Here is a 12,401-nt window from a genome sequence, read left to right as displayed (position 1 = left end):
GACGAATGCACCAGCTACCTTCCAGGCACTCATGAACAAGATTTTGCAGCCTCTCCTTTTTAAATATGTGCTGGTATTTTTTGATGACATCCTCATTTACAACAAGGATAAGCAGGAGCACATCAGACATGTCAAGCAAGTGCTAGAAATTTTGAGGTTGCATCAGCTTTATGCTAAAGCCAGCAAATGAACTTTTATGGCACAAGAGGTTGAATATCTTGGTCACATTGTGAGCAAGGATAGCATTCGAGTGGATCCTGCAAAGGTGAAATGCATTGAGGATTGGCCGCAGCCACGCAACCCTACTCAGTTGAGGGGATTTCTAGGTCTTGCTTCCTTCTACAGGCGCTTTATTCGCCAAGTTTGCCAAGAGGGCAGCCCCTCTGACAGACCTTTTGAAGAAGGATGCTTTTATGTGGTCTACAGATGCACAGCGCAGCTTTGAAGACCTGAAATTCGCCCTCACTCATGCTCCTGTGTTGGCATGCCCTGATTTTTCATGTACTTTCATTGTGGAGGTAGATGCCAGTGGCAAATGATTAGGGGATGTGCTAAGGCATGAACACGGGTTAATTGCTTTTGAAAGCAGGAAATTGGATGCCAAGGAACTGGATTATCATGTGTGTGATCAGGAGATGTTGGCTATCCTCCATGCTTTTGAAAAATGGCACCACTACTTGTACGGTAGCAAAATCAAGATTAAGATAGATCATAGGATACGCAGGTATTTCCTTACGCAGCCCAACTTGTCAATGAAGCAGAAGAGGTGGCTGGCTACGGTTCAGTCTTATGATTTCGACATTGAGTACAGGAAAGGCAAAGAAACGTGGTTGCTGATGCCTTATCCCGTATGTGGGCTTGCAGTTTGTCTGCCATTTCTACCATCTATCAGGAGTGGATTCATGGTATTCAGGAAGAATACATGCAGGATTGTAAGGCAGCTTCCATATTTGTGGAGTTACAGAGGCCCATCAAGCCAAGGGCATGCTGAATTTAAGTTGCATAATGGGCTATTGGGGTGCAAGGGCAGAATTTATTTGGTTCCAAATTTAAAGTACTGACTGCTGGTCTTAGAGGAAATGCACTCATCTCCTATGGTAGGACATGCGGGTATTACTAAGACATATGAAAAGGTCAAATAGAGCTTTATCTGGGATGGCTTGTGGCGGGATGTAGTTAAATTTGTCAGTGAATGTTTGCCTTGCCAGCAGAATAAAGTGGACAGCCAGTTACCCGTGGTTCTCTTGCAGCCACTACCTATTCTAGAAGGCAAATGAACTCACATTGCTATGGATATCATCACAGGGTTGCCTTCCACAGAGCGGGGATGGGATAGCATTTTTGTGGTGGTTGACAGAATGACAAAGCAGGCCCATTTCATACCCACTAAGACCCGTTTTCAGCATCAAAGGTTGCTTGGCAGTTCATTGAGCATGTTTTTAAGCATCATGGTTTCCCTTGGGAGATTGTCAGCGACAGAGATGCAAAATTTATGGGTCACTTTTGGCAGGAATTATTTACAGCAGTGGGTACTTCTCTTACACCTAGCACTGCTTACCACCTTGAGACGGATGGATAGTGAGAAAGGGTGAATAAATGGCTGGAGGAGTATTTGAGGCATTTCTGTCATGACACACAAAAGTCTTGGGATAAGTGGTTGGCACTTGCTGAATTTTGTTACAACAGTACCAAGCACATCTCTATTGGCATGAGCCCGTTTGAGGCTATGTATGGATGCACAGTAGGTATGCCATCTTTAGTTGCAGACATGGCTGTGAAAAATCAGCAAGCAAGAAATGACTTGGAGAGTATGGATGCCCTTCTGCAATTGGCTAAAAAGAATATGCAGGATGCCCAAGCCAAGCAGAAGAAGTATGCAGATGAACATAGGAGATATTGTCTTTTGAAGAAGGGGATTATGTGCAGTTATGCCTCCGTAAGAACCGTTATGCCTCGCTGAAAGGTAACACCAACACGAAGCTTGCTCACAGGTATTACGGTCCCTACAGGATCATCCACAAAGTTGGCGAGATGACGTATGAGTTGGAGCTACCGAGGACCTCCAAGATTCATAATGTTTTCCATGTGGCCTTGCTGAAGCCACATGTCGGACAGCATATCCAAGTCCTTCCTGAGCTACCACCTATGGATGAGGAGGGCCACATACTCTATGTTCCGGAGCGCATCATGAATTTCAGGGATCACGTACTCCAAAACAAAGTCTACACCGAGTATCTTATCAAGTGGCAAGGACTCCTTGAGGATGAGAACTCATGGCAGCCAGAGAGCATTGTCCAGGACAACCCCTATCTCCTATTGGGCTGATTATTATTTGCTGTTTGCTGCACCTATTTAACAGCCCGCATATGAATTTTTGAGGGCTAAATTCTATGGGAAGGGATGGCTGTAATGACGGGGAAAAAGAGGCCAAGCTAGAGGCCCTTTAGGTGGAAAATGTGGAGGGACTATATAAGTCTCCATCCACCCCCTACTATGTACCTTTTGATGTGACATCTAATCCTATCTACCCTCCCTCCTCCTTCTTGCTTCCTGCTGCCTACGCTCATTCTCTCTCTCTCCTCCCTCTCTCTATCTCTCTATCCCCTTATCCTTCTCCCTCTTTCTCTTTCTTTCCCCTTCTCCTCTCTTCTCCTCCCTTCCTTCTGCTATTCTATCCCCATCTCCAAATGTTAGATCCCTTGCAGTATGCATATACGTGACGATTTCATGCAAGTCACTGCTGTATAAAGATGTAATGTATTCTTTTTGTCACCGTTCTTTCACCAAATAATGCTCCAAAACGTTGTGTATACATTAATCACGCTCTCTAGAGATGCAAGGAGACCTACGAGAGCCATAACTAAAGTGAAATGGTTAATTGATGTTCTTTTTTTAGGGTGCCTGATTCTTGGGCAAAAATGGAACATTTGATTAAAATTTGACAAAAAAAAAGGAAAGAATCAGCTATTCAGGTGGGCATATTGCCGACCACTTCCTTGTAGGCTGCTTCCCATGGTTCTTGGCATTGCCTATTTTAGGATGCTTTTGGTTATTTGTGTGATATTTTAAACGTTGTATTCCTTTTAATACTTATCATGGCCATTAATGATCACAGGGTGGATGACTTGAAGATTACTTCAGATGAGGAGCTTGTAAATAACTTTTTTGAGAAGATGTTACAGGTGTGTTGCCTCATATATCTTTGTTTTGGTTTGACATATTTAGGAAGCTATTACCAAGATCAATGAGGTGAACTTGTTCAAGTGTTGAAATTGAAAGCTGGAAAAGGCACATACAATGAATAGTGATAGCACGTCAAATATATATAACTGCAGTGTTTCCTATCAGTGTTCTTGTTAGTGTTAACAAAAAAGAAGAAGGAACTTTACTGTGTCCATTACCAAGCTTTTGAAATCTCTCAAAATTTGTTTCTTTTCTAGTTGCTTCTCTTTTGACAATGAATTGTACAGATGGCAGTGCATTTGTGTTGGAATAGAATGGTCTCCTCCCCACCTGTGAGTCCCCATACGAGGAGGACATGTGCGGGGGGAGGATGACATACGTCATGGGATGGGATGAGTGGATTAGGGCTGTCATGTGGGCAGTAGATTGACTGCCACATGACATGTCAAAAACTTTAAAAGTAGTGTATGTCATAGGAAGGGCCCACTTGTAAGATACTTCAAAATGCTGAGAAAATATTTATTTATTATGTGCAAATTTTCTAGGATTATGAGCTGTAGGGTGGATAGAGGGGATGAGTCATAGTAATTACAAGATAGTGTGTCCTCGATCAGTCAGGATAGTGTGTCCTGCTCCAGAAGTAGGATGAGAAGTGGACAGCAAACTCTGGTAGGAGAGAGATGTCAAGGAGTGTCTTCCAAAACCAGAAAAGATCAGAGAAAAGTGCATCCAGCAAGCTGTAGCAGATCCTCGTCCACCAGAACAGTGTTTTCAGCCCACAAACAGCTCCGTTTTCAGTGCACCTTGCAACAGGTAGGAGCAGGAAGAGAGGCGCCCATGAATATGGCTTCAGATTCAGAAAAAGAGAACTTTTGTCACGAAGAAAGTCGAAAACAGCTTCAAAAGTGGCCCAGAATGAAGGCGTCCAGGTCTCGGAAGCATGCCAGCAAGAGAGGGCACCAAGGGGAGGAGAACTGTCGCGAAAAAAAGCTCGAAAATCGACTTCAGCAAGCACATGGAGAGCTGCAGAAATCCGCCATGAAGAGAATGAGGCTGCTCTGGTAGGGGTGAAGTCTCAAAACAGAAAGGAGAGCCAAGGAAGGGATCCAGGGCCTTCCAGGGGCGTCCAGAGGTGACACAAGGCAAGCAGATAGGCCACCAGCAAACACCTAAGCAAAATGAGGCGTGGGATTTTTAATGCCCCTCGGGGCTCAGATGGCACACCATGACCCTAGTGCAAGGAACCAATGACCCTATTTTGAAGGATCTCTAGGGGGTCAGTTTTTAAAGGATGACCACATTGAACCAAACCAATGACCTTAGAAAATGAAACCACTCTAATAGCACCAAGAGTTGCACTTGTTGCACATAAAATCATAGGTACCTTTTGGGCATTAACTAAGGCCCCTAGCCTCGTACCCTAGGCCAAATTCAGGGACAGTTAGTTTAGACACTTCACCATCACCACCACGTCCCCGTGACACGTTTGTCCAATAAAAATAAGGGCAACAATATTACATATTACACAAAGTCTCTGATATGGGTGTATCACAAAAACATTATGGTCAGTTTGCAATAGAGGTAAGAGTGCATACAGATCTTGTTGCAAATGGGCAGCTCAAACAAGAAATAAATAAGAATAGCAGAAAATATACAACACTCAGGACATTTTGTGAGTATAACAAGAAAAATTAGAAAGGCATATACAATAAGGAAAAACTTTTTGCCTAAAGCTAAACTACATGCCACATTCCTTTTAAAAGGACAAAACCACAATGCCCTCACAGTTCCAACCTGACAGACAGCAATGGTCATCAAGCACACATCAAACATTTTCAGCATGCAAACTCAAAGGTAGCTCGACACTGGAGCCAATGGGTGACAGAAATGCAATGTGGAATCATTATCTGCAGCATCCAATACTACCCACAAGTGGTCCCTAGACAATACAAACTTCAGGGAATGAAGCCACAATTGAGCATGTATGCCTCAATTAGATGTGCGGCTTCTTAATGGCCCAGGCCTAACCATAATGGGATTATACATGTCATTATCCTTGTTTCGGGCTGAAACAAGCTCTTTTTGTTGGCTGAACTCTCATCTTCCCTTTGTACTCTTTGCTGCAGCTATCTTTACTGAGTTCCTGCTAGGTTGGATGCCCTGCCGTTGGCCCGGGAGAGGATTGGGGCACTTGTTGTGATACTCTCTTCTTGGGGGTGCAGTGGTTGGCCTTGGGCTCGGTAATGGTTTGGAAATGGGTAATGCATTGCTTGGTACGCTGTCAGACTACTGAAAGGAACCAAGGTAATAGCACTGGGAGTTCGTCACTCTCTATGTTTCTGAGTAGGGGCATTCTAGCCTCCCTTGTCTTGAATGGTTCCATGATGTTGTGCAATGAAGTTCTATGCTTTGAGTTTGGTTTGTGAACGAAGGGAATCAATTAAGTTGGCTGTATTTTCATCATTGTGAGTTAGTAGAGACAGATACACTGCCCTTAGTGTTCTAAGGCCGGTTACAGTGGTTCGATTGCCGGGATCCCTCATCAAGTCATTCAGAGGAGTCCCTGGGCAGCTTGGATAGAGAAAGCCTTTTGCTGATTTTGGTACAGCCATCCATTGCTTTTGGATATGGATAATATTAGGCTTGGTTATGATGCAGACTCAGAGTCTGACCAAGAGCTACAAATAAGGGGAGCACACCCTGGAATAAGAGTGCAGAATGCAGCCCATGAAGGGAAGAATGTTCAAGTTGATGCATTGGGGCAGCCAGCTCCACAAATGCAAAATCCTGTGGGTACAGTTGCATTGGGTGTTGACCCAAGTGTGTAGGTAAATGCTATGGCAGTAATGCAAACACAGATGGCTTCTGTGTTGCAAGTTTTGACTCAGCTCACTCAGAGCTTTGCTGAGATTGTGCATAATCCAGCTTTGATGCTAAGGGCAGAGGCACAACCCATTCAAGGTCCACAGATGCATGTGGGACAGCCATAACTAGAGCCACAGAAACCAGTGGTACAGCCACTATCAAAGCCACCTACACCAGTGGTACAGCCACTTGCAGTGCCACAGAGGCAGGGACCAAATGGGAATGAGCATGGTAGCAATGCTCAGAATGTGCAGCAAGGGCAGCAGGCCCAACCACATTATGTGGTTCAGCCTACACACTTTGGAGGAGGATCCATTTTTCAGGCCATGACCTCATAGCCAGCCCCAAATTCTTTGTATGCTAATGTGGGGATATAGCCTTGATTGCAGGGAGGCAGCCCTATGATATCATACACTCAGCCAGTACCACCTGTGCCTGCAAACCCAGCTGTGGGGGGTGTTCTTCAAGGTCCTGAAGGACCCCAAGGACAGCAGCCCCTTTATTTGCAGCTCCCTAGCTATGATTGGTTGGAGCCGAGGCTCAAGATGAAGGATTACAAGGAAGGGGGGCAGCAGTGAAGTTTGAGACCTTTAATGGTTATGCAGATAGAATGAAGGCTCTTACTTTCTTGCAGCAATTTGATTTGGCTTTTGTTGGAGGGTACTTCAGAGAGTATTTGAAAATCAGGAAGGCAGCAACATTCCTTAAGGGAAATACCATGCAATGGTGGTCTAACCTTCTCCTTCAGGGCCAAACACCTGCTACATGGGTTGAATTCAAAAAGGCATTCTCAGCTGCATGGCTCACCACTACTTTTGAAGTGGATGTCATGACTGAGTGGCATAACTTGAATGCTAGGGAATACAGGAATCTCGAGGATTACAACAAGAAGTTTTGGGATGCGCTTCTACGTATGAGCTCTTACAAAACCGTCCCTATTTCAGAGCAAGCTGAAAAGTACTGTTGTGGTCTTCCCAAAGAGTTGACGGACTATTGCACCAAGACACATATTTCCAGCATGTCACAGTTGATAGAGAATGCCAACACAGCTTACTCACTCATGTTGGGCAGAGTCTCAGGTTTCAAGAGCAACTTCAAGGAGGAGCCAAAGAAACCACATCAAGCTGGAAAAGTCCCTTTTAAATCAAAGTTTGTGGCAGGACAAAGGAGAAAACAGCAGCCCTCTTCTCTCACTCCCGAGGAGAGGAACAAGTTGTTTACTGAAGGGAGGTGTTTTCTCTGCAAAGAGACGGGTCATAGGGCAGCAGATTGTCCTAACAAGAAGAGGAAAGAACCTGCAGCAACTCGGGCTGACACTAATCAAGGCAATAGAGAGGACCCCAGAGGCAAGAAGCCCAAGCCAAGTGCTGGCCATATACCTGACATTATTGGGGGTGAGCATGATGAGAAGAAGACAGAGATGTGCAGAGCATGGGGCAAGCTACGGGATCAGCATTGTCTCTACTTCTTTGATTTAGGAGCCAAAGCAAATTTCATTACTCTTGAACTTGCAGCTCAGTTGGGTCTTCGACTAGAGGAGATTGGTCCTCTTTGTGAGGCCAACATGGCTAATCTGGAGCTTAGTACCCCTGTCACTCCTATCATAGGGAAGCTACGGATTCACATTCAGGGACATGTGGACTATGAGGATTTCTTTGTGATGCCTTTACCTGAGTGTGATGTTTTGTTGGGGATGCCTTGGATGTACTGTGTGCATGGTACCATAGATACACCACTCAGAGAAAGTTATCAGAAAAGCACATGAGATGGGCAAACTTCCTTTCCATTTTTCATTTTTAGATTGTACATGTGGCTGGAAAGAAAAATATAGTGGCTGATGCACTTTCGAGAAGGCCACGTACGGAAGCTATGTCAAAGAAACCACATGTATCTGCAGTTCACACGAGGCATCGAGGGGACACACAGATCACTCTGGGGAACCTCCCGTCACTGTTTAGACCCGGGATATGTCCCATGGGAGTCACGGTGGCTCTGGTCTTGAGTCGAGCCTCCTCCAGGAGACCGAGACACACGGCACCCCTTGATAGACCCAGCGTCCCATCACCAGCTACGCACCAGCCAGGGCGACATGACATACGGAGGATTCAGCTCCGCTCCAGTCTTTTTCCTTTTCATTGTCACACCTAGATGTATTTGACTATGTATGATCAGATTTAGGACTCAACACGGGTGATGATGCTCGTTTAGTAGCTCCACCCTTACTGTGGTTTGTATCAGGTTTTCTTTCAGTCTCATAGACCCATCGGTCTTCCGAAGACTCTAATAAAATTTATTTCTTTTTTTCTTTCTATGTTTTCGAGTAGGGGCATTCTAGCCTCCCTTGTCTTGAATGGTTCCATGATGCTGTGCAATGAAGTTCTATGCTTTGAGTTTGGTTTGTGAACAAAGGCAATCAATTAAGTTGGCTGTATTTTCATCATTGTGAGTTAGTACAGACAGATACACTGCCCTTGGTGTTCTAAGGCTGGTTACAAATGCTTGGGCCTACGTGCTGTGTATGAAAGTGATTTGGTGTTGGAATGTCTTTCTAGGAAAGAATTACTGCAGAAGAGGATGTGGGTACAATGAATGAAATTGGGACCAGCTCAAACCAAGTGGAAAGACAAATGAGTCTTGAGCAGGTCTCTACTGGCCGTCAGGTAATGGATACCTAGATTTCAGAATTGAGTCAGCAAACATGTTAACAATCCTGCTGTGATATCTCTGTTATCCAATGCTGACACCAGTGCTATGTAGTAACCCCAGCTGTAATCTTGGTAATGCCCCATATTTTGAGGCCTTCAGTAAATAGGGGCTCGTCAATGCAGCACTATTACATTATTTGCCTTTTGTGGATGTTGTGCAGGATATTCTCGACATACGATCTAGCTGCAACCAGATAGAAGAAAGAAATGGAATCAGCAATAGCAGTATCCTTTTTGGTTCAGCCACTTTATGTGAGGAACGTGGTGAGGTTGTGAACTCCTTAGATAGAGGTGAGAATCGACTGTCTTTGGGTGTTATAAGATCTCAAGCTTAATATGAAGAGGCCAGTGTTGTGATAAATGAATATTGAGCTGAAGCATGCAAAGCATCAAGCAGAGGACATTTCTTTACTGGTGCATTTATGTTTGCAGGAGATGCTGTGCCCACAGAAAATCTGAGAAAGATTCCAAAACACAGAGCTGAGAGTTTGGATGCTAGTTTTAACAGTGGAGTGGATATGATGGGAGAAGGAAATGAGGTCTTGCTGAAAAGAAATGAACCAAAGAAGAAAAAGATGGGCAGGCCTTTTGATCGAATTGTACGAGCTGCAGAGTTGAGATTGGTGAGTATGATTTTGTGTGCGTCAAGTGTCTTCAGAAAATCCTCCTTTTTGGCCTAAAAGCGGGCAATCCTCTTAGAAAAGGGAAATATATACCAAGCAGGAAGGACAGGGAGGGGATTGTTCTTTTTCACAATAAAAGGCTTGGGTTTACAATATTAGTCATGGATACTGCATTTGCAAACTTGTTTACACATCCGAGGATATGCGACCTTGTGAGGTCTATGCTTTGTAAACTAAGTCTTTACTTTAATATTATATTTTAGGAATGAAACGGCTTATATTTTGAGACTGGTTGAGCTGTACGCTTTACAGGCAATGTAACTCACTGAAATCTCATGTACCACTTGACTCAGGATGGAACCTCATTTAAGGAGTCACATTATGAAAGGCTAAGGCTGGAACGAGAAAATGCAAAGGCAAATGCTTGTTTACGTTCTCTTCGGTAAGCGGCCTTCCCACTGCTCTTTTGAAACAACAGCTTGTGTTTTTCAAATATTCTGGCAATGGTTTGTTTTTCCTATTCATGAGAATAATTGAAATTCTGTAAGAGCATTGGAATGCTCACTTTGAAGTCGTGTGTGCAGACTCACTAATCAAAAGGGTTTCATGCTTGGGGAGCTCCTCAGCCCTTCTTTCTTCCATGCATGGGGTGCTGCTGCCACCCCTTCTCCTTTGTCTTGTGTTTATCTCCTTTTACCCTCTTTATCCCTTTTACATGTCCCTTCTTCCATTTCATGCTTTCATTCTCTCGTTCTGCTTGTTCTCTGAGTGAGCCTCATCTTAGCACTGTTGTGGGCATCTGCAAGCCCATGGCATGGCTACCTTGCCGGCAGCCCCATCAGCAGATGTAGAGACAGTGCAGCCGTACAGACTGACATCATCCCGCAGGCTGCCATGTGCAGCAGCAGCAGTTACAGGTCTACAATCAGCTGGCGATGACATGAGCAACAGCAGGTGCTGACATCAGCAGCTAATGTCAGCCACCTGTCAGTTGGCAGTGCCATGTGGCAGGTCGGCTGCTCTGTCACCTCTAGCTGGCTGAGTTCCAGTCCGTACCTATAAAAGGAGCCAGATGCCTTCGTTCTTGGGAGAGCCATGTCCGGAGCAGTTCCAGTCGTCAGCTCCAAGAGGTCTCTTGGAGCAGATTAGCCTGACAGGCCCTCAGCCTGGACTGCAGCAGGGAGAAGGAGTGAGGAGCAGTCTGCCTCATCTCCATTTCTATTCTTGGACCTTCATATAGTTGTATCTTGCTTAAGGGCCACAACTGTAATCAGTCTTTTGGCTTAGTAATAAACAGCAAATACTCTCTATGGAGGGTGTTATTGCAAATCAATCCTGCCTTGTTCTCACACACACTCACAGAAAAACATGTGGGTTCTTGTGTGTCTTTCTCTTTACAATTCATGCATTCCTCACAGTAGGGAGATAATAGGCCAGAGAGATGATACCAATGATTCATGAAATAGGACAAGGTAGATATTTCGCTTATTTCATTGGTATAAGGGCTGCAGATTTTCTCTTGAGAGTGTGAGGCACAGGCCAATGAAGGTAGTCCGGTTTATGGTATAGACAGGCTCTGGCAAACAGACCATGAATGAAGGAGGACCTCCCAATCCAGGCATGGAGGAAGAGGCGTCTTCAACTCAAGAGGCAGTCCCACCAACAGTATGTCCAGCAGCAGTGCTCCATCAGTGTAGGCATGGATAACCCCATCAGCCATGTGGGTTCAGCATGCTCCTACTCCAAGAAGAAAACAACGCTGCCCAGGACCAAGGAAGAGTGCAGAGGGGTCGAGCAAGCCGTAATGGAAGCATGCCTTTGAATCAAGCAAGCCAGAAAAGAAGATAGGGCAAGCCAAAAAAAAGGACCGAGATTGGGCATTACTTTTGCTGATCCAACCACACGCAACAACAAATTTGGAGAGGCTCTAGAAAGCTACCAAGTCGTCTTTTCTAAGGAAATTGAATTTCTAGAGGTACGATGGATAAGCGGATGTTGATTTTTATGAATCAATCAGTTCGAAAGTTACTTCTCTGGAGTTCTGACAGAGGCCGAGAGTCTTGGCTTCCATGCATCTAGATTGGTTCGAGATGCAATTCTTCATGTTTTCCCAAGGGCCCTCTGAATCGGGCAACCTCTATGCCAATGGGTTCACTAAGGTGGCCATCCAGCTACAGAAGGAGGAGCAGGACAAGACCATGAAATTCCTGTATGGGCTGCAGAGATACATCTAGGGTTAGGTGTGTAGTTTTCGCCCTCAAGGGTACGATGCTGCCTACGAGCTTGCACAGAATTTTGAGCTCATGAGGAAAGGTTTAGCAAGGTCCCAAGTCAGCCCTCAATAAGAAGTACTAGGATTGGGATTCCTGGATGCCGAGACTTGGGCCAGGTATAACAGGGAGAACTGATGTTATTACTTTCATTTGTAGGGTCATTGCAAGAATGATTGCCTACACTTCAAGAGGCTCTCAAGGAGATGGTGACACCTATGGGCCCACTTCCAGCTTTAACTCTGGCTAAGACAACATCAACGGTCATCGAGGAGATCAAAGGTCAGCAGAAGGAAAACCTCATGAGTTTTCCGCCATGTTGTAGTTTTATGGATAGATAGGTGGTCAGAAAATCCTCCTGCTTGCAGATTCAGAGTCCCAAGTCAGCCCTCAATAAGAAGTACTAGGATTGGGATTCCTGGATGCCGAGACTTGGGCCAGGTATAACAGGGAGAACTGATGTTATTACTTTCATTTGTAGGGTCATTGCAAGAATGATTGCCTACACTTCAAGAGGCTCTCAAGGAGATGGTGACACCTATGGGCCCACTTCCAGCTTTAACTCTGGCTAAGACAACATCAACGGTCATCGAGGAGATCAAAGGTCAGCAGAAGGAAAACCTCATGAGTTTTCCGCCATGTTGTAGTTTTATGGATAGATAGGTGGTCAGAAAATCCTCCTGCTTGCAGATTCAGAGAGTTCAGAGGACATCATCTCCACCAAGGCAGCAAAGCACGCATGGATACAGTGGCCT

General features: G+C 44.9%; 1 protein-coding gene across 2 annotated transcripts in view; it reads left to right on the top strand.

Moving 5' to 3' along the window:
• SRD2 (snRNA activating complex family protein) overlaps positions 1–12,401 on the top strand; it is a 78,576-nt gene that overhangs the window by 40,112 nt on the left and 26,063 nt on the right. The window contains exons 3-7 of one of the 2 annotated variants that reach the window (XM_087394281.1): positions 3,116–3,182; positions 8,601–8,708; positions 8,915–9,044; positions 9,186–9,376; positions 9,730–9,818. In XM_087394281.1, coding sequence (XP_087250407.1) covers positions 3,116–3,182; positions 8,601–8,708; positions 8,915–9,044; positions 9,186–9,376; positions 9,730–9,818 — 585 coding nt within the window. The remainder of the gene's footprint in view (positions 1–3,115; positions 3,183–8,600; positions 8,709–8,914; positions 9,045–9,185; positions 9,377–9,729; positions 9,819–12,401) is intronic. The other variant, XM_087394282.1, reaches the window with a different exon arrangement.

This window comes from Dipteris shenzhenensis, chromosome 2 (assembly GCF_047967505.1).
Source record: "Dipteris shenzhenensis isolate YYH24624 ecotype China chromosome 2, Dip_SZ_1.0, whole genome shotgun sequence".
Taxonomy (NCBI): Eukaryota; Viridiplantae; Streptophyta; class Polypodiopsida; order Gleicheniales; family Dipteridaceae; genus Dipteris; species Dipteris shenzhenensis.
The sequence above is the reverse complement of the archived record's forward strand: the minus strand, read 5'-3'. Positions and strand labels throughout refer to the sequence as shown.